Here is a 27,516-nt window from a genome sequence, read left to right as displayed (position 1 = left end):
GCTACCTTTGCTGTCTTGGACAGGAAAAGGAACTTTACTTCTCAAATCAGCCCAGAGGCTGCTCCCCGGTTTCACTCTGTCCCTCTCATCCCCCTCTTATCCTGAGGAGCCCAGCATCCAGAGTGATCACTGCCAAACAAGCGTCTAAGTAAGGATATCCCCTGGCCTGAGACCTGGGGGGGGGGGGGGGGGGCAGGGTGGCCACTGCCATCCTGACCAACCTGTTCCCTTGCCCTTGGCAGTAGAACCATCCTTCCTTCCCCCATCCCACCTGCCTGCTGCTCATGGTTGGGTCTCAAAGAAAACCCTGAGACTCAGCAGAGGGCATCCTCCCTAGCTGCCCAGCCCCTGAATGTTAATTTTAAGCATGTTAAAATACAAACCTTCCCAGCCCAAACTGCAAGCTGCCCTTCCCCAAAGCTACTGGACCAAAATCTGTCAGTTGGTCTACCCCTGATTGTACTTGAGTCCAGTTTGGAGTTGGTTCCAGGGGAACTGACTTCAACAGGAAACTAGCAATGATGAATTGGGGGGTGGAAGGGGGTGGTGATATGGCTACTGGAGTCCTGAAGTGGGAAGAGAAACAGCGGCTGCAGACTGGGGGTGGGACAGCACCTTTCGAGCTGGGACGATGGCAGTCTGCTGAGTTGGGAGCCAAAGAAAGACAGGGAAGGGGTAGGGAGGGTGTAAGGTATGCAGAACTGAAGCCCCTCAGCCCTTAAATAAGTCTGTGCAGCCCCCAAACCTCAGAAGCTATGATTTTACATAAATTGAAAGAGTCAGCACACCCTTAATGCGATAAACTCACCACTAGGCATCTGAGACCTGAAGGGTTCAGGATATCTCTCCCATTCATTCATTTTGCAAACGACAATACTGAGGTGCTTGCCTTACACACGGTGGGAAGGGGGCAGTAAAGAGGCCTGGTGCAGGGCTTTTGGCTCCTCCACTGTGCCCTCTGTCTACCTGGCTTCCTCGAGGTGGGCGGAGGAGGAAGCCAGGGCTTGGTCCACGCTGACAGTGGTCATGGCTCGCAGTTGTTAGAGACTGGCCCTGAGAGGGACCTCCTGTGTCCTGTGGTTGCCCCTGGCTTGCTGTCACAGCAAGTGTCCAGGCAGAGAGGCGGGAAGAGCCGTGGGTGTGAGGTCCCTGTGGACCTGGGCAGTGAGAGAACCGGTTCCTTCAGGTACCAGTGACACTTCACAGGCAAAGCCGCCGTCTTCTCTGATGGTGCTCTTGACCACTGTGGGGTGTGTGGGGTGTCTTCTGGGGGCCACAGAGAACCTCAAGGCCAAAGTCCTTTCTGTGCTGTGTGGGTGGTTGACACCCCAGTCTTTCCTGCTCACCGGGGGCTGGAGAGAGTTAAAAGCTTCCGGGGTCTGGTGTTGTCGGCATTCAGGGAATTCACTGAGGGAGTTGCCTGAGAACAGACCTACCCGGAAGTCTGGTGGCTCCTCAGATGGGGGTCCCTGGCTCTGGCGGACACCACTGCCAGCCCTGAGCCACCTGGAGTTCTCTCTGGTTTTCACCTGTGGTCTCTCCCACTCTTTGGTGGTGAACCCTCTCACCCTGGGGACACTGTGTTCACCCTCCCTCCCGGGGGGTCCAGTGTGCATGTTATGGGGCACTGCATGGGGGTTGTGGAGCCCACCACTGCTGAAGCCTTGGAGGCATGTCCCCACTCTCCATTGCTGCCACTGAGGTCATGGGGACATTGGGAAATGGCGACCAGAGGGCAGGAAGCCTGACAGCCTTGTGTGACCAATCCCAGACCTCCAGCGGCTGCGTCCTTTCCTTCCTCCAACCCACTTCAAGGCTCTTAGTGTGGATTTTTCTTTTTGGTTTTGCTTTGCATTTCAGTCATTTGAGCTGGTGCCTGTCTCCCTGGCCCTCCCGCTCCTTGGGCTCAGGGGGTGTGTCTGGTTTATCCTTGTCCAGCTGACAGCCTCCACACTGGCCCAAGCACACAGCAGGGAGAGACTCCTCAAATCCTGTCATTGAAGGGAGCTGGGGGAGTGATAACAAGGGCTGAGGAGCAAGGGGGTCCGGTGACTCAGTGCTGAGGGTCTCCTGGACCCTTATCTACAAAGCTGCTCCTTAGAAGGGTCCAGTGGCACAGCTTCGACCAACGCGGGAGGTGAGGCTTAAGAAGGCAAACACCTTACAGCTGCTCAAGTTATGAGCGCTGGCGGCTGAGGCTTCCCATTTGCCAGCCATGAGACCTTGGGTGGCTTCTCCCCTTTCTGTGTTTGCTAAGTGAGGATCAGAGCATCCTTCTCTTAGGATTGTGAGGGTTGCCATCTCCGACTTGAACATCGGGGCTGAGACGTAAAGTGAGCCCAGTTTCCCTCTCAGGCCTCCCTAGTCTGCACCTGCCAATGCACTGCTTTCTGCAGCGGAGGGCTCTGCTTCTATTTTAAGGGCCAGGGCTTCTATGATGCGGGCTGCCTGACGGGCCGGCTGTTCTCAGAACAGTCCAGGCCCCATGAGAAGCTGTTCTGCGGACGTCACTGGGTGTGGCTCCACCTGTGTAGTTCCCGGAAGAGAGCCGCTTCCAGGAGGCAGTCTTGGCCTTGGCCTCTGGGATCTCACCTCAGGTAATGTTGGGCCACAGGACATGCAGTTCTGTACCACCTGGTTGGCTCTGTAATGTTTTCTGTACACACAATCACTTCTCTTTATCCAGCCTGAAGGAAAGCCAGTTTCATACGTCTTGAGAGTCAATTCCGTGTACTTTCTCTATTGTTCTTGCAGTAGGGGCGGGCAGGGGGCGGGGCAGGGCTACCCAGCAGCTCTTATCGCTCCGCAGTGGCGGCGGTTAGAGGCCCCGCTGCTCCACCAACAGTCAGCTTGCAGCTGTCCTCGGCGGTACAGAGCGCAGTGAGAGGTGGATTGTGGCCTTCTTCCCCGGGCCCTCCAGGCCTTCCAGCCTTGGGGTGGTGGGTAATCCTGGGGCCATAGGGACGGACTGAGGATTGTGTCTGGCAGAGTCCTCACCACAGCTGCCCCCCACCAAGCCCAGGCTCTAAGCGGCAGCAAACCTCTCCCCTATCCCACCTCCAAGACCTGATGGCAGCAGCTGTCTCCATGGGTTGCCGTTTGTGGAACCCCGCCCCACTCTGTGTGGCCTGAGGAGCCTGAGTGCCATCTGGGGCTGGGTGGGATCTAGGGACCGGGCTGTGAGGGGCTGCCTGCTGAGATCTGTCTCTTCAGCACACTATGCACTGGTGGGAGGACCCAAACTGGATGCTGGACAATTGCTTCTAGGCAGGGTAACTGGCCTGCACAGGGACCCCTCTTCTTACCAAGGACCTGGGCCTCGCAGGGCAAAAGCTGAGCCTTGGGACCTTGAACCCGTAAAACGAGGGGTAATCATGTTGTTTTGCTTACGAGGTTTGTTACGTGTTAACAGCTGCAAGGAGGCACGGAGACAGAATTAAATGACTCACGGAGACAGAATTAAATGACTCCCCTTCCCTTTCTGGTCAGAACAGATACTAATGTTTGTTTTGGTGGAGGTTTATAGGAACATCATGACTTGACCATGAGCTGACCTCAAGAATAAAGGCTCTGACAACATGAAGTCTGCAACAGCTACCCCACCTCTACCTTTCCAAGAAAAGGGCTTTGTTGAAAAGTTTTGGGGAGTTTAGGGTTTTTAAGGCATGAGCCTCCTCCCTCCTTGCAGGGCCCTGCAATAAACCTTTCTCTGCTCCAGACTCAGGTGTTTTGGTGTTGGTTGGCCTTATGTGGACTTGAGTTTGGTAACATTCTCTGCAGGGGTCTCTAGGGCCTGCTTCTGTGGCCTCTCAGGGCCTGGGTTGGGATAGTCGGAGCAGCATTGCTTATCCACTTGTGGGGAACAGATCCTTCCTCTTGAGGGGGAGCCTTTCATCTATAGAGCAAATGCCTGGGAGTTTTCACCCACTGCTCCAGCATCTGTAGTCATCTTTGGGACCCCCGGCCACACTTACGGTCTTTCTGTATTTCAGTTTTATTATTTATTCTATTAAAAATGGTGATTCAGGGAATTTCCTGGCAGTCCAGTGGTTAGGAATCTGTGCTCTCACTGCATAGGGCCCAGGTTCAATCCCTGATTGAGGAACTAAAATCCTGCATGCTGTGTGGTGAGGCTTAAAAAAAGAAAAAAGTGATTCAGGCCAAGTTGTGAAGCAGAAATTGAGGCGGGAGGGGGTTGCTGCCCAGCACGTGTTTATTTCTTAGGGCTCAGCGTCCTCATATGTTCCACTTGGGAGCTGAGAGTGGGCACGACTTGATAGCACCAGATAACTTTTAAATTAAGTAGAAAAATGCAGGTCAAGCACTTGGCACAGAGCAGCGCCCATGTGTAAGTGCTAACTATTCTCATCGGACCCCAGCACCCCCAGCCTTAAAAAGCAGGCACCATGTGCAAGCAGGCAAGTGCACGCAGGCGCACAGGAGAGGGGGCACACACACACACACACACACACACACACACTGGGGCTGACAGCAGAAGTTCCTCTTACAGCTAATGGGCTGGAACTCAACCAACCAACTTTCAAAATTCCCCTCTCCCTTCTGTTTATCTTATTTATTATGTGTTTAGTTTGTGGGTGTTGTGATATTCGAGTCTGGCTGAGGCAAGTTTCTGTGGGTTCCCTTCTATCTTTCCTGGCTTGATAACTGGGACATAGCCTCCATTCCCGGGCTTCCTGGGTACAGCTGGGGGAGAGAGATATCATGTGTTTCCCCCTCCCCAGGGCTGCATAAGAATAAATGAGTTGGTGTCTGAAACTTGCAGCCTGGGAGGGACACCCAGGGAGCTCAGTAGCCAGGGTGATGTAGGCACAGAGACCTTTAAGGAACTCACCCGAGGTCAGAGAGCTAGAAACGTCAGATTTTGAACCCAGGACACAGAAGCTGCTGCAGCAGGCCGAACCCCCCGGGCGTTTGTTTCGTTGCCACAGGAATGCGGTGGACCCTAGACCACCTCCCTGGGTACCCCCACAGCCTCTTGGGTAGAGGACCCCACTTAGTCCACGGAGCGGGGGTGCTGCTTGTGTGTGTATATTTTGGCGGGGGTCCGGTGCAGGCAGACCTGCGTGTTCCTTTTCCAGGGCGCACGAAGAGACGAATGCCTTCGGCCTCTGAGATGCTGAATGGACCTAACTGGTGGTTCGCTGGCTCCGCGATCGCTCCCGCACTCGGGAGAGCCTGCGTCTCCCCCCTCCCCCCGGGTTCCCCATCTTTGCGGTTCCCCGCGCCGCGCAGCCGTCGGAGCTGGAGGACGCACCGGTTCAAGAGCCGGCAGCCCGCCCCGGGACCCTGTACCCTGCTCTCCGGGAGGCCCCCCTTCCCCAGCTGCTCCCCCTCCCTTGGCGCCCAGCTCTGGAGCGCGAGCTGAGGGATTGGAAGGGGCGGGGCGGGGGCGGTGCCTGAGGGCGGGCCCGGGGCGTTGGCCGGAGGGGCGGGGCGGGGGCGGAGCCAGGGAGGGGCGCGAGCGCGCGAGGACTGGGAGAGGGAGCGGGATTGGGCGAGGGCCGGGGCGTTGGCAGGGGGGCGGGGCCTGGGGCGGGGCGGGGCCGGGGCGGGGCGCGGGCACGCGGGCGCCCGGTTGCCACAGGGCTCTGAGGCGCGGGACTCTGAGGCGCGATGGCGGCGCGCTGCTTGGGCCGCGGCGTCGGGCGGCTACTGGGGGGCCTCCGCGGGGTCGGGGTGCGGGCGCTGGCGGCCCCGCGGCTCTGGAGCAGCGCCTCCGCCCCCGCAGCGCCGCCCGGCTCCTACCAAGAGCGAATCAAGCTGGCAGCTCGCGAGCCCGCCGCCTTCTGGGGGCCGCTGGCGCGGGACGCTCTCGTGTGGGACACCCCCTACCACACGGTGAGCGACTGCGACTTCCGCAGCGGCAGGATCAGCTGGTTCCTGGGAGGCCAGTTAAACGTGTCTGGTGAGTGGGCCTGGGGACCCGGGCGCCCCAGCTCGCGCGCCCAGGGGACCCCGAGCCCAGCGTGCGGCGGCTCCACACGCCCCCTCCTCGGCGCTCCGGCATCGCTCCCCGGCAAGCGACGCGGCCACCCCGCCCCCACCCCGCCCCCACCCCGCCGGCCCGGCCCCGACTCCTCGGTCGTGGCTCGCGCTCCCCGGCGCCCCCCCGCCCCGAGTCTAACGGTGGCCCCCACCGGCCCTAACACCGAGCGTGCCGCACGGGGGGTGGAAGGCAAGGGGCGCGCCAGGAGCAGGACTTCCCGCCCCCGGGGCCGGCCGGCGACAGAACCGAAAAGCTTCTGGCCGTTGTTACCGCCAGGTGCCGGCCGGAGACCCGCCTGGGGAGCAGCCCTGCCCATGTAAACAAACGGGGCTGCGCCGGGTGGCGGGGAGGAGGAAGCCGCGCCGGCAGCCGGAGTCAGCCCGCGGGCGGGCGGGCGGGAAGGAAGCAGTAGTGGGACCTACCCGCTCTCAGTTTCACCTTCGCCCCGAAGACCCAGGGGGCCGGTCTTCCGAGGTCTCAGAAGCCAGCTCCATCGCCAGTCTGTCCTCTCTGGCCCCTACTGGAGATTGAATCCCCTACGGTTCTGTCCAGACTTGGGACTGGGGTTCACACTGCCAGCCATGCCCCGGCCCGCCAGGGGCAAAAGACCCAGCAACTAAGGGAAGGAGGAGGCAGGCTAGGCCTGGAGTGTGAGCAGCCAGATGGGGGGGGCGGTCAGAGGGGCTGCCTGTCAAGGAGGAAGTGGGTAATGGGATAGATGGGAGTCTAGGGGCTGTTTAAGGAAAGGTCTTCCTGACCAAGGCCTGAACTGGGCAGTGGGGTCTAAGTTTCCAGGTTCCACTTCTTTACTGGTCCAGTTTTTCTGTTCCTCTGAGTTTCAGCATTCTCCTGTGTAGACTGCTGCTGCTAAGTCGCTTCAGTCGTGTCTGACCCTGTGAGACCCCATAGACGGCAACCCACCAGGCTCCCCCGTCCCTGGGATTCTCCAGGCAAGAACACTGGAGTGGGTTGCCATTTCCTTCTCCAATGCATGAAAGTGAAAAGTGAAAGTGAAGTCGCTCAGTCGTGTCTGACTCTTAGCGACCCTATGGACTGCAGCCCACCAGGCTCCTCTGTCCATGGGATTTTCCAGGCAAGAGTACTGGAGTGGGGTGCCATTGCCTTCTCCGCCTGTGTAGACTAGAGGGCACAATACTCACCTGAGGGGCTGGTTGTGATGACCAGGCACACAGGGTATGGAACAGGCCCAGTACTTACTAGTGAGCAATAAGTGGTAGTGATTTTGACTCGTGAAATTTAGAAGTAGCCAGAGTTACAGGTAGCTTCTTGCGGTTATTTTTCAAGCAAAGATATTTAAAGGAACTTTGGACCGGACTTTTTTTTTTTTATATTGTATATTGCTTTGCTGGTTTAATAAAAATGACTCAGTAGATAAGTGTCTTCTCTAAAATTGAGTCAGCACAAAGTGTCCTTGGACTAGTGGGAGAAAAACTAAACCCTTAGGTTTGCAGGGTTGGTGGAATGCACCCTGGATCGAGAGAGCTGCGTGCAGGGGGAAGGGGTGGAAGGTTGCAATTCCTTTAGAAGCTGCCTTGGACTTGGGAGACCTGAAGCTGCCAGGGACATTCAAGGTGAACACGTGCCACCTTTCACTCTCAGATAAGAAGGGAGGAGTGGTGGTGGTGGTGTAATGACAGATCCGGTGCGACGGGCAGCCAGGGCCTTGTGAGCCCTACTCGGTCAGGTTCAAGGTCAGGGTTAGGGTGTACAGCAAGACACTCTTCTGCCTCTTTTTCTTCATTTATTTCTCCTTTATGGTTACCTTAGCCAGAAACTGAACTTCAGAAAACTGCCTTGTAGAAAAACAGCATTTCAGCCACATTCTCTCATCAAATGTGTATGTGACGCACTCATCTGTCAGAAATATCTCTGATGGTCGCCAGTGTCTGCAAATCAGAGGTGATCATATGAAAAAGGACCAGACCAAGTTATGGCTATCCTGGGAGCCACTAGAAAGTTGTGGGCTGGGGTGGAAGGGGGTGTGTTTTGGCATGCTCTGTCTGTCTGTGTGATGGTCATGTGATGTTGGCTTATTCCAAAGGAGCATCACTTAAAACTCCGTTTGCTCCTTCAGGAAGGTCTGTATGTACCGTTCTCAAAGTGTGGTCCCTGGACCAGCAGCATCAGCAAGACCTGTGAACTTTGTAGAAACATCCTAGATGGCCAGAGCCAGGAACCTGGGGGTGGATCCTCCAGGTGATCCTGATACACACTTAAGGTTGAGAACCACTGACCTGTGTCCAACCAGGGCAGGTGGGGCACCACTTAATGGGTGGATTGGGATGAATGCCAATCTGTCTCTCTCAAACAAACAGTCTGTGGGTGGTACCGTACACTTCAGTGGTGCTGGGTGTGTTTTTGGAATCATACCTGAGTTTGAATACTTGTTTTCCCCTGATCATTTTTTTTCTCTCTATCTAAAGTCTTGCCAAGTGCTTAATTTTTTAAAATTCATTTTTTTGGAGTATAGTTGGTTTACAATTGTGTTAGCTACACAGCAAAGTGAGTCAAGTATATATATACACATATCCACTCTTTCAGATTCTGTTCCCATATAGGTCATTACAGAGTACTGAATAATTCCCTGTGCTTTGCAGTAGGTTCTTATTAGTTTACACTATTTTATGTATAGTAGTGTGTCTGTGTCAATCCCACTCTTCCAATTTACTCCCCCTGCCCTCCCCTGAATGTTCTTTGGTGTGTCTCCTCATTTGTAATGTGAGAACAGTGCGTAACTGAAATTCTGTTCCAGTTCCTATCCGTGCCATTTTCTCAGTCTCTCGGATTCCGTGGGTCAGGACTTTGGACAGGGCCTGACTGGAGTGGCTTGCCTCTGCTCCCCACCTGTGGGACTCTAGTCATCTACCTTGCTCACTCCCATGTCTGCAGCCTGGCCTACAGGCTGGGCTTAGTTGGAGCTGTGGCCTGGAGCACCCACAAGGAGCTTCTCACAAGGTGGTGACTAGACCCAGGGCTGTTGGCTACCAGAGGTCCCAGAGACCAAGGCAGAAGCTGCTAGGCTTCTGACCAGCGGCAGGTGACCTGGGACTACTGTTAGCATTGAATGTGAAAACGCTTGTGAAGCACTCTGCACTGTCTTCAGAACATTCCTTGCACCCAATCACTGGCCTTTGTTATTTATTAATGAATCCTGGGAGGAGGCTGTAACCTTGAACCTGCTCTTCAGCCGTGCTGCTTTGCCTCTGAATGGGACCACACAGGTTTTCCATCTGACCAGCCTATTCTGGGAAGCAGGCTGGGGAGGGCATGCAGGTGGCTGACGTGGCTCTGAAAGCCCTCCTGGACCATGGGAGAGCCAGGCCGGTGGGGGGTTGTGGTGTCAGAGGGCCCTGGGTGGGGTGGGGTGGGGGTGGGGAGGTAGACCTGACACCCCCTGCAGTGAACTGGTTTGCATGAAACCCGAAACTCTTTAGAAAGCCACGTTCTGATAAGGACTCTTTCCAGCTTTTGAAGTTTGGCTCTTTCCCTCACAGGGCTCAACAGATGTCTTTGCTCCGTGGGTATAAACTTGAGACATCAGGAAGCTGCAGATGCAGAACTGGAGGGTAGTGACGTGTTGCTTTCAGAATACAAAACGAAACTCTATTTTGAGTCTAAATTTGAAACACGCGTGTGTGTATTCTTACTTTCAAGCTCAAGGATAGACTGTTTATAACTAGCATTGAACACAGAGATTCCTTGGACACTTTTTGGAACATTCCTTGTAGCAGTGGAAACCATTTCGCTGTGGCTCTCTCCTCTTCATGACGTGCCTCGAATAATTCAGACGGCAGAAACGTTGAGATGGCAAGAGCCTGCCTTTGAGGCTGCATTTCCTCCCAGTGGCTGAAGTAGCTCACTCAGGTCCTTCAAGGAACTCTCAGTGGATACATGACCTCAGGTCTCAGGAGGAGGGACCCTCGGAAAGCTCTGAATCCTCCCCAGTTGTTAGAGACATGACTTACTTTAAATAGCAGATGTTTCTGGAAAGTTGGCAAATACAGTTTTTGTGATTGACGTAATACCTCAAATTATGCCAGGGAGGTTTTCTTTAAATAGAAGAACCTATTGTGACTCCTCTTGTGAATATTAACTCTCTCATCTCTTTGGATTAAAATTAAATTTTTGTAAAAGGAGGAGGGGCAGGGATGCATTTAAACAACCAACAAGTTTGTTGGATGGAAATGCCTGCATTTTTGTGTACATGTTTATGATGAAACTGATGACCCTCTGGTCACCTTTTCTTTTTTAATAATATCTTAATTTTTTTATGTGGGCTATCTTTTAAAAGTTTTTATTGAATTTATTACAACATTGCTTCTGTTTTATGTTTTGATTTTTTTGGCCTCAAGGCTTGTGGGATCTTAGCCTCCTGACCAGGGGTCAAACCCACACCCCTTCATTGTTACGCGAAGTCTTAACCACTGGATTGGCAGGGAAGTCCCTCAGCACCTCTTCTTAAAAACAAACCCAAACTCACCACACACGCCCACTTACCTGCTTGCAGAGCCACATCAGGTCCCGGTGCAGACTTGCCCTTAGGTGAACTTTGTGATGCCTCATCTCATGACATCCTTGTGACACCAATTTGAAGTGTCTGGTGGCCCCATTGTACAGATGTGGATGTAAGGGCTCTAGCTCGTGTTTGGTGGGGATCACGCATAAAATGCCCCAGTGCCTCGGAGCCTGCGTTCTGATGAGGAGAAGGACCACAGATCAGTAAAGGAGCAGGTCCACACTGGTGACAGTGCTCAAGGTTTTACAGCTGCTAAGGGGAGAATTAGGAACTTTGTCCCATCATCCCCTACCCCCCTTCCGAGGTGAAGGAATCGTAGGGAAGTGGTCCCTGCCCATAGGGACCTTGTGACCCAGTTGGGGGCGGATTTAGCGGAGCTGATGTTGTGTCAGAATGGGGGCTGCTGGGAAGATGAGTCAGTGCCGAATGGAGTTGTGGGAGGAGAGATTGCTGTGTGCTGGGAAATTTGGAAAAGGATCAAAATAAGAGATCGGGTTTGAGCCAAGCCTTAAGTTGCTTTCTCCTTGCCCAATTTTTCTTGGAAATACTTGGAAACGAAATTCTGTTGTCTTGCTGCCCAGTTCTTTGGTGGAGACGTATTTTTTTTAAATGAGAGATGTAAGGGTTTCCTTCCTTTCCTCCTTTTTTTTCCCCCTCTGCACTTGAGGCAACAGCAGGAGCCATGCAGATGTGTTAAAAGTCAACATACACATGGCACCATAGAGCCACGTCGCCTCAGACCTGGCCCTGTGCTTTCTCTGGACACTGTCTGAGGGTTGTCCATGGCAGCTGTGAACTCAGTTTCCCTTGGGGACACAGTCGCACCCCATGGCAGGAAAACTCCAGTGGCATCTAATTATTACCATGCCTCCTAGAGTCCGGAACCGTTACCACCACCAATTAGGAGAGTAAGATTTAGAGGTGGTGTTTAGAGATAAATAGACGAGTCTATGGTTAGTGAGTGGTCAGACAGTGGCCTGACTCTAGAGTGTGATTTTAACCGTGACCCCAGGCTGCCATCCAGTGAGGGCATGGCCGGATGTCTTGCAGAGATGGCAAGGGTCTTTAATTACTCCTATCCAGGAGTTGGACACGACTTAGTGACTAAACCACCACCACCACCACTGGAAAAAGAAAGCTCCCCAGGACTCTGGACCGTACGCACCAGAAGACATGTGTGTGTGTGTGTATGCACCCGCCTGTGTGAAAGAGGTCCCGGACCTGCAATCACACATCAAGTTGGATCCTGGTAGAAGTGAAATCCTCAAGACCACCCAGACCTGTTCAGTCAGAGACTCAGGGTGGGGTCTCGAAAGTTACAGGCTCACAAGTCATCTGGGATCCTCGGGAAGTCAGAAGCCTTGATGTAGGCCCCAAAAGGAAACTTCTTGAGGGACAAAGCCAGGAAGATGAGACGAGGTCTGTTCCCTCTCCCAGGCATGCACCCAGCCTGGTGTCACCTGGACCCCACATTATCCTCTAACTTGAGGACTTGGCAGGTCCATCCATCATCCAGAACTTAGGGCTTCCTGTGCTCGGAGCCCTGGGTCAGGCTGCAGGTGTCCAAACAGGAACCGGGCATGTGACCCCTGCCCACAAAGGGGCAGCAGGTTGGAAAAACCACAGGGGCTGTTACAGTCTGGGAGGCATAAGGTCCCAGGGAGGAGTAGTGCTCCAGAGCGGAGTGAGGATGTGTTGGCTGAGACCTGGGGGAGGCTGGGTACCAGATGATGTGCAGTGGTGGGGAGGGTGGGACGATGTCCCCCAGGGAGGGAGAAACTGTGCAAAGGCCCTGAGGCAGGACCCTGAGCAGACTTGGCATGGCTAGCAAGGGGAGATGCCAGGACCCACTCCTGCTGAGAGTGGTCACCACCTCAGCTGCAAGGTGTGGGTATGGCCTCATCTGCTGATTGTTCAAGAGAAGCCAGAAATCTGTGGTCTTAATGTGAAAACTCTTCTAAAGTTTGTACCAGGACTTCCCTGGTGGTCCAGTGGTTGGGAGTCTGCCTACCAATGCAGGGGACTCGGATTAGATCCCTGGTCCAGGAACTAGGGTCCCATGTGCCGTGGGACAAGTGGGCCTGTGTGTTACAATTACTGAGCCCATGAGCCACAACCACCGAAGCCCATGTCCCTAGAGCCTGTGCTCCACAATGAGAGAAGCCAGCACGATGGAAGACCCACACACCACAACTAGAGAGTAGCCCCTGGCTTTCTGCAACTAGAGAAAGCCTGTGCATGGCAATGAAGACCCAGAACAGCCAAAAATAAATAAATATTAAGAAAAAGAACTTTGGACCAGACTGACACACACATGACTGATGTCAGGTTTATTCTGTAAATCCAAGTTTTGCCACCAAGCCCCTTCTTCTCAGTTTGTCTTTCTGCTTTTGTCTCTTCTTTTTTGGAGGGGTGGGGATTTATTCTCTTCTGTTTTTCTAGTAGTTCAAAGAACTTTCCTGTGGCAATAAGTAGGAATTTTCCCCATGACATCCCCAACTTCATTTATCAAGTTTGTGAGGTATAGCTTATATACCTGTTAGAAACTTGAAATTAAAAAAAAAATTATTCTTAATTGAAGGATAATTGCTTTACAATATTGTGTTGGTTTCTGCCATACATCAACAGGAATCAGCCATAGGTTTACATATGTCCCTCCCTCTTGAACTTCCCTCCCACCTCCCAGAGTAAGGGATAGATAAAATATCCTGAGAGGGAAAAAATGTGATTCATATGCACACAGGCACACACAGACACAAGCTAAAGTTTGTAAATGTTTCCATGGGAGTTCACCCTCTCGAGGATTATGGGTTTGTTATGGGGAGAGTCTCCCATAACTTCTGTCAGAATGGTTTTCCATCAGGAAATATTTGTAGGAACTCCCAGCAGGGTGATTATCGGGTGGTGACCAACCTCATATTCTTGTAACCTCTCAGGATTGCTTTCCATCTGATTCTGACCCAGCCCTGTGAGTTAGACTTGGCAAAGGGTACATCTCCCATTTCTGTAGAAGATTAGTTTGGGAGAAGATGAATAACTGCCCCAAAAAGACAGGAAAGGAAAAATTTATATACCTTGACATGTGGGTGACCCTGAAGACCAGGTGGGCAGTGGCTGCTGGTCTGAAACCTGTTTTTAGGTATTTATTTCCCTGCTGATGGGGAGGTGAGGAATGAAGACAGGCCACGAGGGCTGGTTGGAAGGGGCTCTGGCAAAAACTGGCCAGAGCCAAGCTCACCTTGAAGTCCAGTCAGTGGTGGTGAACAGGAAGTTAGCAATGAACATGATCCTACTGATCTTCAGGTTGACAGTAAACCACCACAACTGACCTGTTTTTGTGGGCAGTCATATGACCTGAGCTTCGGTAACGGAGGGGGAGGGGAGCAAGCCTCCTGGAAAACTAGCGAGACGTTTCCCTTGTCAGTGCATCACTTCTGGGAGCTGGGTGCTGGATGGACACCTGAGAAGGGATGTGGGTCCTTGTCCTGGATCGCACCCCTACCCCACGAGCACCCTCCCCATGCACTGCACGGAATCAGGCCCTGTTTGCGTTGAGTCTTCTTTCCTACAGCCTAGGCTGCAGTGCTCAGCCCTGGCTGTGTCAGAATTTCCAGGGAGCCTTGAAAACCACAGGGCCAGTTGGGTCAGGTCGCTGGCTGAGGGTGGTGGTGGTGGTGGTGGGGAATGAGGCTGGGGATTGGGACTTGGGGAGTGCTCCACACATGAAGCACCTGCTTCAGAATTCCCAGTGGTCACCTGCACCTGAGAAGTCTCTCAACCTAGGGAGAATGGCGCTAGCCAGGCCAACTGGACCCTCCCCGTTCTGACTCCAGTGGCACCAAGTATAACGTCCATGCACCTGTTTTTGTGCAGTCAACTGCTTGGATCAGCACGTTCAGAAGTCCCCGGAGAGCATTGCTTTGATCTGGGAGCGAGATGAGCCTGGAACTGAAGTGAAGATCACTTACAGGTACGGTGTGTCCCCTGATGGCGGGTGCCTCTGCGTGCGCACATGGGCACCAGTGCCAAACGCTGCCACCGAGCTGTGGATGGGAGGAATCCTGGCATCCTCATCCACCTGGGCAGTACTTGGTGTCTTTGGATTCTGCTGGAGAGAACAGGGTCCTCAGAAACAAGTATGACGAATGTTCGAGGCACAGGGTCACTCTTGGTCAAGCAGTTCCGTGTGCCTGTGACCAGTTCTTGGCAGGGCATTATATGGGTATCAGGGGGCATTTCCACTTTGGAACTGTTCTTTGGTCTCAGGAAAAGTGAATATGAACATGAGCTGAATCACATACATGCTAGGGTAACTAAAATCAGCCCCTCTTAGTGCGTCATGATAGTGGCACAACAGTAAACCCAAGACTTTGAAATGAGGCTAAAATAAAACAAGGGCCATGATATTTAAGGGATCACAGGGTATCTGTGATCACGTATTCTGTACACCAAGTATGTGCACTGGGGGGTTTGAGCAGACCTGGCGTCAGGAGCAGGTACTTGTCTTCCTGAAGCCTTGCTCCTTCCTGGGACTGTCTTGCTCAAAGGTGTCTGGTCTGTGGCCACATCCTCATGGGAAAACCCCTTGGCTCAAGCTTCAGTTCACCTTTACAGGGCTATTTCAGGCCTACTGGGAGCCTAGCTTGTGGTCCCTTAGTACCCCAGGTAGTTGTGGGCGTGATTACCCTCCTGGTGGGTGGCTCAGGGCTTCTTGGCCAGCCATTCAACAGATGTCACTGAGTGCCACTGTAGCAGTCACGGCAGGCTGGGGTACATTACAGTGATGAACATCCCCAGGCCCATGGCCCCGGGTGTGGGCCAGCGACCCAGTGAAGGTCGCTTTACATGCTGCTGACAAGGAGTGGCCTCAGGAAGATGGTGCAGCCTGAGGAAGATGGAGAGAGAACGTCCAGTCCTAGCCCAGGGATCCCAGGAACAGAGAGAAGGTGCAGGTGTGCTTGGCTGATGAGGAGGTGAGGAAGGGGACACGGCAGGAGGAGAGTTCAGAGTTCCAGGCCCCAGGGACCCCTGGTTTCCTGCTTGTTTCTCAGACTCAGGTTTTATCACAGATCGAGTGCACCAGGCCTGGTGAAGATGTATTCAGGTGGACTCCTAGAAGTAGCAAAGTGACGTTAGTTAACCTGCTGTGGCTCCTAGCGGGCCCTGCCCTGCTTATCCCTCCCCTTCCGCCCAATACCCTCAGCTGTCACAGTCCCTTTCAGCCTTTACTGCCCGTCACTGCATTGAGCTGGGTCCCCTGGACAGATAACCTCTGAACTCCATGTGGCCTGGGAGCCCTGGGCTCTGCACACTGGAGTCAGGGGCACTGCTCTAACAGGTGAGCTGCTCCAATGTTCTTCACCCTCACTGGCCCAACTTGATCTATGTGTGATTGTTTAGTAGAAGATGAGGGCTCTGTGATGAGGGTGGAGGAGGTGGAGGGGGTCCAGCTATGGACTAATTTCCTCCTGTCCTCCTGTGGACCCGGACCATGAGCTGGTGTTGGGCCATGCTGGGCCTCTAAGGGCCTCTGGGTGAGCCTCTGAGTGTGTGGTTGTCACTGCGGGGGAGTCTAAGGAAGATTGCCAGCTCGTTAAAACAAAGAACAACTTTATTTCCATTGCAAAGCTGCCCTGAGCAGGTATAAACCTATAAGTGCAGGCAAAGAATTTAGTATTCTCTCTAAAAATAAACAGACTCAGCCTAACAAAATGGTTTTACAAACTTCAGCTCGTCTTAATGCCCCGTGACTGTTGCTATTTACTGTTTGAGGGAAAAGAGAAGCGTGTGACTGGGTTGTCTGTAATGGCAGCTAGTTTTTGAGGGACCTGGATTAATCATTTTCCTGGTCATGTTAGGTTTTCAGTGTGAGGTTTTCTCCCTCCTGTCTCAGAGGAGAGCTGCCTACACTTGGTGCTGGTTGTCCTGCCAGCATACAAACTGCCACTAAACTGAAGTGCCCTCCTGCCAAGTGACTCACGTGGTGGCACCCAAGGTGCCCCAGGACGGTCACAGGCCTTGGTGGCCTGAGGACAAAGTTCCAGATCCATGACCTGAGAGCCCTTGAAGGAGGCTGTGTGGGGCTGAGGTTCTCAGGGACCAGGGTGCCGAGGGCAATGTAGTTTCCCAGGACCCCACCTGCCTTGTCTGTCTGAAGCTTGGGGGACCCGTCTTGTTGCTCAGGGGCACAGGCTTGTCCTTTCTGAGTCTGCTGAGTTCTTCTGAGGAAGTGTATCTGAAGAATCAGCAGAGAGCTTGTAACATGAACCCCCTTCTGCCCTAAATACTAGTGACACGTGGATCCACATGTGCACACATACCCTTGCACACATGCCTGAAACGTGCATGTATCTACAGCCTGCTCTCCATGTCCAAGGATCCTCCCTGGACTGCTCTCCTGGGTTGTGGAGACGCCGCCCTGCTTCTACTCTGGGAGTTGGGCCATTGCCTGGGGGTGGGGTCTACGCTGTCTTCAAGTTCTCAGTGCTGTTGGCATGTATTTCCAACCGCGCCTCCCTAGGGTGCACGAGGTCTGGCAGGACCCGCTTTGGGAACCCCGGGGCAGCCCAGTGTCTCCATCCTGTTCAACACCTGTCTGTAGCACTGGCAGTGCCAGTTCCCAGGCGCATCCTGCCCACCAGGCGGAGGCACGGGGGGAGCTAGGCAGCATGGTGGGCCTTGTGTGGTACTGGCCACGTGGCTCTGGCCCCTCTTTGGCTGGGGTTCTGTCCTCCAGACGCGCTTCCTTCTTCAGGCGTGGTGCTCACTTCCTGATGGGAAGCAAAGGGGCAGGGATCAGCCTGGGATGGCCGGCAAGCATCTCCCGGGGAGGAGGGGCAGCCTGTGACCTGAGGCCGGAGCCCAGGCCACAGGGCTGCCCAGCTGATTTCCAGCCTGCTTCTGCACAGAGGTGTGTCTGAACCCGTCTGAGGGAGCCAGCAGGCCGGTAATCCTGGGCCCTCTGGCACCGCCTGAGGTCTGTAACGCCAGGCAGGCACAGATAACCTGGGTGTCTCCCCGAGGGGGTTCAGCCAGATAGCACTGGCTCCTCCCAGCTGTCCACGTACCTATTTCACAAGCTGATTCTTCACGGTCAGCTCAAGCAGAGAGATTGTAGAGATGCTTGGGGGTGGGGATGTGCACAAACACAAATCCCTTTCCTCTAGACAGGTGGGGGGCAGTTCAAGACCACTGCCTGCCTGGAGCCCAGGGTCTGGGCCAAGGATTTCCAAGCGGGGAATGGTCAGAGGGCGGGGAGCAGAGCAGACAGCTGGTCCCTGTGTACTGCACTCAGGGCCCCTCAGCGGGGGGTGCCTCTGAGCCTGGTGCCCAGTCAGAGCAGAGAGTGGGCTGAGAGTCTTCATCAGGCCCTGACCCAGGATCTTCCATCTGAGACTCTCTGAGGAGGGGTCCAGACATGAGCCCTTTACAGTTTTTTTAAAACTTTATTTTATTGAAGTATAGTTGATTTATAATCTTGTGTTACTTTGTGCTGTACAGTAAAGTGATTCGGTTATGCATGTATATATATATATATATATATTCTTTTTCACATCCTTTTCCATTATGGTTGATCACAGGATATTGAATACAGTTCCCTGTGCTCTACAGTAGAACCTTGTCACTTATCCAAGACGTGACCTTTTAAAAAAGCTGGAGCAGATTTTAGCCCTGGCTTGGCCTTCCGCTGTGAATGTGGGTTACTGTGAGGGCAGCGCGGCTGCGGTCGCGGGCAGGCTGTGCAGCTGAGCTGGGCGGCTGGGCTGCAGAGTAGAGCAGGCCTGGTCCCCCCCGCCCCCTATGTACCCACACGTGAGCTGAGTGGAGTTTCCACTGTGGCCTCAGCCCTGGAGGGGGTGATTTCTGTGGTGGTTCCAGCTGGGGTTTCTTATGTAGAGGGTGCATAGTGAGGAGGCCCTGTGGAGGCACAGAGCAGACCCATGTGCCCCCACCCCTCGCCCCACCGTGGAGGGCGCCTCCTCCCTGGGCCAGTCGGCACTGAGCATTACTGGGCCCAGTGTGGAGGGGCCACTGGGAACAAAGGATGGGCCCCAGGCTCTGAGGCGCCCCTCTGTCTGCGGCAGTCAGACGGCAGCCCCGGGCAGAGGGAGCGGCGAGGTCTGAAGCCTGGAGGTACCTCCTCAGAGGCTGGCTCTTGTCCCGGTTGTGGCCACTTGTTACTGTCACAGAAGGGCCCCCTGGGCTCTGGCGGGAGGAAGCAGGAAGTCTCGCTGGGATGTGGCTGGAGACGACGTTGAGGAAGTCCTGGGAGTGAGTTTTGAGAGGCCAGGAGGGTTTCACAGGCCAGTGCGCTGTGGGGCGGGGCAGCCGGGTGGGTGCCCTGTGTTCCCACCCGCTTTGTCCCTGACTATGGATGACCTAGAGAACATTTCTGGCTCCCGGAGCCTGTTTTCTCCTCCCCTGGGTGCTGGGTGCTGAGCAGCCCAGGGGAATGAAAGCCCAGGCCAGGATCTGGGAGGATGCAAGCCTCATTTAGCTGTAGGTCAGGGCCAGGTGAAGGGATGCCAGGAAAGGATTTCAGATTTGACGAGCAGAAGGGCTGGTGGCCCTGCTGCTGGTGGTGCCGGGAGGGGTGGCTGGGTTTTCCAGGGAGAGGACCTCACCTTGGGAGAACAATTTAGGGTCTGCTAAAAGGCACCACTTCTGCCCCTCCCAGCCCCCAACCTTGCTCCTGGTGCTTCTCACCCACAGATTAATTACAGTTTGCAGCAAGCAAACTCCTGTATTAACAAATTAGGGCAACTGAAGGGGAGGATTATTAACTGGTATAGTGAGGTGGAGAGGTGGGGTGGTTTGGGATGAACCAGCGCCGTTTACTGTGAGGCACTGGAACAGGGGCACCTGTCCGGCAGGGGAAGTGGGTTTGTGGGGGTGGGCTCCTCTGGGCGGGGGTACAAGAGGCCAAGGGCCGCCAGGCTTGTGTGCGGTGTCCCCTGCTGGCCTCTGAGTAACTCTGACTGCAGAACTCGGTCAGGAATCCCCGTGCCGGCTCCCAGAATCCGGCAGGAGTCCTGGGTTACTTGGATCGAGCTGGTTTTAAACCAGTATTTAAGTTTCCTTGAGACTTTAGTTTGAAGCTGGCAAGTGCTTTGAATTCTTCTCTACACGGTGCTGTTCTTCCCCCTTCTTCCGTGCAAGCTCTTGAAATCTCACATTTTAGAATGGCCCTATTTTGGGACCGCACGAGAGTCGGTCTCGTGGGGAATGACCCCCACGAGAGTCGATCTTCTTGACGGGGGCCTTTCTGGGAAGCCCCTGGCTGACGTTCAGTGTGAATAACAACCGCCTGCCTTGGCACTGGCCCCCTGTTTCTGCGAGCCCCTTTCGGCTGTGCGAAATGCGGCAGGGGCTTGCCTTGTGGGAGGACGAGCTGCCTGCCGAGGGGAGGGGCGGGGCGCAGGCACCCGGGGGTGGGGAAGGGGAGGGGCGAAGGCCTCCGCCTGGCCTCTTGAGACCAGCCTTCCGGTAGGGGAGGGGCTTCTATTCCAGCTGTGTGGTTGGGCTTCTGGCGGCTGCAGACCCGGTGGGCTGGGGGTGTGGGGGCGGGAGCTGTGCCTGGGCGGTGTGGAGGCCCAATCGGCCACGCTCCTCCGCCACCCTCCTCGCCCCCTCCTTGGCCACTTCAAGACTTCAGGAGGTAGAAAATCAAGGCCCCCAGAGGGAACGGCCCAGGGGGCTGGCAACCCTGAGATCCCGCAGGGCTACCTCGAGGCTTGGCAGACATGCAGCCCCCAGTGCCCACGGTGCCATACCCTTCCATCTGCTGCCCAAGATCTGCTGCCTGGAGGGCTCCCTATAACCAGCCAGGGGCCTGCTGTCTTCTGGTCACCTGACCCCGACCCTAGCCCTGACCTTAGGGCTGGGCAGCCTCTGCTGTGTGGGTGGCTGATGCCTACAATCTTCACTGGGATTCGCAGTCGTCCTCAGTAGTAAAGCGTGGGACCTGACGCCCAGCCAGCCTCAAGGACTTTCAGGCTCCCCCAGCTGGAAAGGCCAGAGACGGGGTCGGACAATGCAGTGTCTGCTCTGTGGGTTGTGCTCTGGAGTCTCAGAGGTGGTGAAAGTGTGAACAGTGGGGCTGCCGGGGGGCAGAGCCTGGTGACAGGCCTGCACACCTGTGTACAGACAACACATCCCTTCACCGACCCAGGGCCGTGTGTTCCTGGCACCCCCATGCCCACCCCAGGACAAAGTTAACCATGAATACTGACTGGAGAGGTCAGCGCCAGAGAGCTCCACATGGCCTCCAAGAGGGACAAGGGACGGCTGCAGAGTAGGTGGGCCTGAGGGCGGTGGAGTCCTGGTGTGGCTGTGGGCTGAGGTACAGAAAGTGCAGGTGCTGGAGTGGCTTGGGGGCAGGGCTTGGTGCTCTCAGGCCCTTAGAGGCAGGAGGGGTCACTGTGGGTACCAGGGAAGGGGTGATGGCCTGGAGAGGGAGGAGGGGCTGCCTGGCCCTTCATTTTCTCTGCTGGTCCCCCGTGACTGTTTTGGACCTCATTCGAACCTAGGAAGAAGGGGGGTCCAGATCTGGGGAGGCTTGACAATTTCCCATCAGCAAATCCAGTTCAGTGTCCTCTGGGAAGCTGGCGCAAGGTTTGTGGGCCATAGGGAGGGTGGATTCCTTTGCTCTGTCTGGGCTGACAGCCCCATCCTCCCTGCTGGTTATGGTTGGACTGGGGCCACAGACTGCTCTCGCCCGGGGCTGGCAGGAACCTCAGGGGTTCTTAGTGGGTTGGTGTTGGCTCTCTTTTTGTGAGCGGGGCTCTGAGTCTGGAAAGGAAAGAACTTTTCCGGAGACAAAACTTGGGCCGAAGGCCTGTGCTGAGGTCCAAGGGAAATCAGGTGTGAATTAGGGAAGAAGTCTGACCTGTCACTTCTGTGCCACAGGGTGGTGTCTGGGTGGGAAAGACAGGATGAGCAGGAGACAGACCCTGGGGCAGGTGGTTCTGAATGTGGGGCCAAACACTGAATCGTGAAGTAAATCCATCACCCACCCCATTCTCCTCCATCCTGATTAGGCTCAATTCCACTACTGTGAGCGGCCTGGAACACTTCTCTTGCTAATTTGAACCAACCCAAGTAAAAATGTTGGTCTTCCCTGGTGGCTCAGTGGTAAAGAATCCACCTGCAGTGCAGGAGACCCAGGTTTTATCCCTGGGTCAGGAAGATCCTCTCCAAAAGGAAATGGCAACCCACTCCAGTACTCTTGCCTGGAGAGTCCCATGGATGGAGGAGCCTGGCAGGCTACTGTTCATGGGGTGGCAAAGAGTCAGACAGGACTTAACAACTAAACAACAACAACAAAGAAAGATTGTTACATTGGAATTGGCCAATGGCAAAATTGTCAAGTCTGGGAACCTTTATAATAGGATTCAAGTTGTTCTGAAGCTGTGGGTTTTGAGAGCAGCCCTTGGGGCCAGACTGGGTTTTAATCTTGACCTGATTCTTGACCCTTTCAGCTGAATATCCTTGAGAAGTCACCTATCTCCTCTGTGCCTCAGTTTTCTCATCTGGAAAATGGGATGGGTGATGGTAACTTCCAACCCTTGGGCTGTTGTGAGGCTCCATGGATGTGCCTAGGATTCAGAGCAGTGTTGGGCACAGGACATCCGCTCAGTAGCTGTTGTCACTGAAGGAACTGTGAATGGGAGTGGGGTGGGAGGGGTAGGAGGAGAGTGCTCTGCGCAGTGATTTGGGGGTTCGGGAAGCCTCAGGGACCTGGGGGTAGCTGAGGCTGCCTGGATAGCAGGGTCCTTGTGCTCACAGTGGGTGGTGAGCGTGGCTGAAGAAGATGGGGCAGCTGGTGGAGGTGGGGGGGAGACACGACAGGTGGTGGAGGGGCAGGGTGCACCTGCCTTCCCCCAGCCTCTCAGAACCCCGGGCTGTGGCTGAGTACCTAGAACCTGCCACTGGCAGTGGCCCCGACTGTGGGTGATGTATCCTTCTCAGACCCCTCCCACCTCAAGCAAGGGCTTCCCATCAGTACCCACTGCAGGGCACAGGGCTGCAGGGGAGGGGTTCTGTAGCTGTATTCAGATACAGCTGTGACCCTTATTCACCCCGAGCCAGTGACACAGCTGCCTGCAATTCACACAAAAGCAAACTGACATCCTCACACTCCTTCCTGCTGTTAAGGAACCACCCATTGTCACCCGTTTTCTTTTTCTGCAGTAATTATAGCTACTGTTTATAGGATGATTTTATATGTGCCTGGAACTTCAGATTTGGTCCTGTCCTTTTTTTTTTTTAATTGGAGTATAGTTGCTTTACAACGTGTTTTTTGGCTGTACAGGCCCTGTCTTAGGTCTGTTTGGACTTCTGTAACAAAATGCCACTGACCGAGGGGGCTGAGAAATAATGGAGACTTATTTCTCAGTTGTGGGGGCTGGAAGCCCAAGATCAAGGTGCCAGCATGGTCGTCTGCTGGTTGGGTTCTCCTGGTCATAGCCAGCACCTTCCCTCCATGTCCGCACCTAGTGGAAGGAAAAAGGGAGCTCCATGGGGTCTCCCTTATAAGGGCGCTAATCCCATCATGGGGCTCCACGCTCATGATCTAATTTCCCCCAAAGACTTCCCTTCTAATGCTACCCTCTTTGGGGGTAAGGACTGTGCAGACATTCAGACCACAGGAGTCCTGGAGACCGTCTTAGAAGTACTCCTATTATTGGACTGTACTATGGTTGGGTCAGTCAAGACCGAGGTGTATGGGGAGTTGGGGTGTGGGGGGGAGCCCTACCTCTAATCAGATGTCCTTCGCTGAGACACTGTCCTGAGAGGGAAATTCTCTGAGTCCAGAACTTTCCCTAGAGTATAGCAAAGCCTCAAGGAGAATACATTTACTTTTTGTAAGGAATTTAGAAAACATGCAGCTTCAGTGAGCCCCAGTTCACTAGCTGGCCCAGGGTCAGCAGTGGTGTTTCAGCTCTTGTTTGCTTCGAACCCTGAGTGTGTCCAGGGCTTCGTTGGCAAGGGCAGCTTGGGTGTATTCGTGTTGACATGTGGCAGTGGCTTTACAGTTCCCTGCAGCTTACCTTTGCTCAAGGTCATGGTCACGAGATCGAATCATGACGTGAGAGGAATTTCATACTTGGGTTATGAGCCCGCTCAGCTGAATTTCCTGGGCTTCTGTTCTCTGGTGGCAGTAAGTAGCAGAATAAGCACATGGCCTCGCGTTAGATCAGATTTAGTGGCCACAGTAATGTCTGGGCCAGAGGAGTTTTGCCAGAGGGAAGGGGATGGTCCTGAGGCCTTGCAAGCCTCTTCCTGTGGGAAGGGGTCCCTTCTGCCATGTCCCACTTCTCTTGCCAACGTTCGCTTCTCTTACCATCTTCACCTTCCAGAAATGGCTTACTGAACAGAATAGCAGTCTAGAGAAGTGGGGGCTTCCCAGGTGGTCCAGTGGTTAAGAATCTGCCTTGTAATGCAGAGAAGGCAGGTCTGACCCCTGGTTGGGGAACTCTGATCCCACATGTTGCAGAGCAACTAAGCCTGTGTGCCACACCAAGATCCCACATGCTGCAGCTAAGACCTGGGGCAGCCAAAGAAGTCAAGTCTAGAGAAGCAGACTGAAGGAAGACCTGTCCTGTCCGGTCCTGCATCTGGACCCTGGGCTTGACCCCTCCCCTCAGCACCAGGCTAGGGGAGAGAAGACACTGTCACAGGCCTTCCACACACCCAGTGACACCATTCCCTGGGCTCCTTCCCTTCTCGGCAGAAGGAAATGTAGACAGAGGAGTAGCCATGGGCTGGCCTATCAGTGGGGTTGTCCTGCCCATCGCGCTCTCTGAGGGGCAGGATGTTTCCTCCAATGTGACCGTGTCTCAGTGCAAGAGGCTGGGAGGCATCTGCAAGTGGACCAGCGCTCACGGTTAGGCCCCAGGCTCCAGTCACCCTGTGCCTGCCTGGGCTCTTTCAGGCTTACCTGCTGGTCTCTTCCATTCCACAGACATCTGTCACACACCTTTTCTGCACTAGGCCTAGTTCTGGATACTGGGAGGAAGGCAGTGAACAAATCCCTGCTGAAGGGAAGCTGATACTCAGTGGGGCAGGTGGACAATGAAGGGGGTAGCCTCTTAGCTAGTGTTTAATGAACACAAGAGCCACAGTAATTGTAGCAAGTAAGCAAGTTGTGTGTTCCACATTAGTTTCTTAAATACAGCAGCAGTGCGTGTGCGTGCGCACACACACATGTGCCCCTGCGCGTATACACACACACACACAGAGCTATCTTAATTTTCCAGGTCTGTCCAGCTGTGTCCTGTTTTGGATTGAGCTGGACCAGAGATGGCTTTCTTCTGTCTGTGTTCAGGCAGGTATTGTGTTGATTGCACATACTTATGGTTGGGTTAGCATTGGATGGACATTCCTCCCAGCTGAAGCTTAGAGTTGGCTGTGAAAGGTCTCCTTTCTTCCCCAAGGCCAGGCAGCCTTTTGCTGTTCAGCACCCTGAAGGCGAGGCCAGTCTGTGTATTCGTGCCTGTCATTTTCATGCCTCCGCGTGGAAGGCGTGGCCCTGAGGTGTCTTCTGGCAGACAAACATAGATAGCTTGTTCAGAACTTGATTGACAAATAATGTATTGCTCCTCGCACTGGAAAATAGAACTAGAACTTATTTTGTTAGGTGATTTCTCAGAAAGCTGCATGTCACTGTCCCTTGGAAAAACCCCGCAGGCAAGGAGGAAGTAGTGTTTCCTGCAGGGACAGCCCAGAGCACTGGTCACTGAGTGCGCTATCTATTTGATATAGAAGCAGCATATCGATCGGTTTGTGAAAGTCTGAGAAGTCATGAGTATCCAAGGACAGCTTTTGGATGATTTTTGAGTACCCTGGGGTAAATTTTTAAGTACCTGGAGGATCGTTTGCATAACACTTACATTTTCGTGATTTGAAGATCTAGGTTTGCTGACCTTATTCTCCAGTGGTGTAAGTCTGGAGGAAATTGTTAACGAAAATCCAAGTTTAAAAAAATAATGGGTGGACTGGAAAGATGAGTAGAAATTGAGGTGGAATTAAATAGGGACAAATAGTCCAGAAATTCTGATTTTGAGAATTAATTATCTGATTGTGATAGGGCAAAGCCCTGGTTAGAGTCCTGTTCTGGGTGTGGTGATGGTTAGTGGGTTAGTGACCTCATGTTGAGGTATTAAAAATAAATGCGTTCTTCATTTACATGGTTAAAATATAAAATTGGGGTCAAGGGTCTGGGTTTCCTTATTCTGACCCTGGCAGACACCATGGGAGTGCTGGGGTCTGTTTTGTGACCTGGGAGTTTCTAGGGTGTAAGAGTCGGTTCCTGGAGGGCTGGGGGAGAGAAGCTGGGAGAGAAAGGCTTTGTGGGATGGTGGAGGGAGTGTTCTAGGAATCTGAAGGGTTGTTATTGCATGACAGAGTTATTCTGGACATCTTTAAAGGCCTGAGCTGGACCAAGGGCTGGAAGTGGAACAGCCACAAATCTTGGCCTGATTCTAGGAAGACTGTTTCTCTATTGAAGTAGCAAAGAAAGAGGGAGTGCTGTGTGAGGTGACTCCCAGCCACTGTTTAAGCAAAGGCTGGACTGATGAGGCCAGGAATCCCAAGGAGGTTTCAAGGATTTCTTCGACCTTGAGTTTTATGGCCTTGGTGGAGAGGACAGGAAGGGCAATGAACTCAAGAGCTTTACCCGGATCAGATTCTTTATCAGAAACTTCTCTGGAGGCAGCAGCAAGAGTGCAGGACCCAGGCTTCCTCAGTGGTAAAGAACTTGCCTGCCAGTGCAGGAGACATGGGTTCCATCCCTGGTCCAGGAAGATCTCACATGCCATGGAGCAACTAAGTCCATGTGCCTAGAACCCGTGCTCCACAACAAGAGAAGCTACCACAATGAGAAGCCTGTGTACTGCAACTAGAGAGGAGCCTCCACTCGCCACAGTGAGAGAAAAACCTGCACAGCAACGAAAATGCAGCACAACCAAAAATAAATAAATATAAAAAAAAAGAGTGCGGGACCTAGCGGACTCAGTTGCAGGGCCCGTGGGGAGGCCCCTTGATCCTCCAGGGAATACCTGGCTACTGCCGCTTGGTCTCAACACCTTCCCAGGGCCACACAGGTCGGTTGCCCAGCTTTGGTCGCCAGGCAGCTTCTGGCCGGAAGGAATCCTCTTCCTTCTGGTGCCTTCCTCCTCTTCCCCACTGCTGGCCTTTCCCGAAAGTTCTCCCTGCTGCCCTCAGCAATCGTACCCGAAACTGAGGTGGTGAACGCCCTTCACGCTCTTACGTGCCTTCACTTCCCCATCAGAGCTGTGCTGCCAGAGGACACTCTCCTCTCATTTCCTTGGTCTGGTGCCCAGCTTGCCCTCATGGTATCGAGAGCAGAATTTTTAACATCTTACGAATTCACCAAAGTGAATGAGTTGATTTTAATACTTTTAGAAATTTCAAACACAGACGCCTGATGGTAGAGATAATCTCTACTGAATGTTTGGCAGGGTCCTGAGTGGGTGATGCTTCTCGGTCACACGTGTGACAGTCCAACAAAGTGGAGGGGCCTGCTGTTTCTCAGGTGATCTCGTGCCGGCTGTGAAAGCTGAGCTCCCACACCTGTGCAGCTACTGTAGCGAGTAACCCAGGCCACTCTGTATGGGCCGTTCTGTTCCTTCTTTCACTTCAAAATGCTGCCTTCCATCCTTCCATCTGTAGAAAAAGGAGAGGATTTCATCACCACTGATCTCTGACACACTTGAGCCTCCATCTCCTCAGCACCAACCGCGTCCCTAGGGCTGTTAAAAACAGCACGTGGGCTCCGCTTAAGTCACCTGGGTGACTGACCATGACTGCCTCTTCAGTGGTGTCACATATAGGAGGCATGTTTCTGGGCCCTGGTTCAGGGGCGTTTGCTGTTGGGGGCCCTCTGGGTGCTCTTTCTTTCATCACAAGCTCAGGTGCAGGGTGGATGGGGCGCCAGTGAGTGGTGCTT

The 27,516-nt window shown here is 53.9% G+C and overlaps 1 protein-coding gene across 1 annotated transcript in view; it reads left to right on the top strand.

Annotated features, from left to right (window-relative positions):
- Positions 1 to 5,634: 5,634 nt before the first annotated feature.
- The window catches only part of ACSS1 (acyl-CoA synthetase short chain family member 1), a 43,969-nt gene continuing 22,087 nt past the window's right edge, over positions 5,635 to 27,516 (top strand). The window contains exons 1-2 of the mRNA XM_052651208.1: positions 5,635 to 5,926; positions 14,418 to 14,514. Of these exons, the coding sequence (XP_052507168.1) occupies positions 5,635 to 5,926; positions 14,418 to 14,514 (389 nt within the window). The remainder of the gene's footprint in view (positions 5,927 to 14,417; positions 14,515 to 27,516) is intronic.

Source organism: Budorcas taxicolor, chromosome 13 (assembly GCF_023091745.1).
Source record: "Budorcas taxicolor isolate Tak-1 chromosome 13, Takin1.1, whole genome shotgun sequence".
In the NCBI taxonomy this organism is placed as follows: Eukaryota; Metazoa; Chordata; class Mammalia; order Artiodactyla; family Bovidae; genus Budorcas; species Budorcas taxicolor.
Note: the sequence above shows the minus strand (reverse complement) of the source record. Positions and strands in the feature narration are given on the sequence as shown.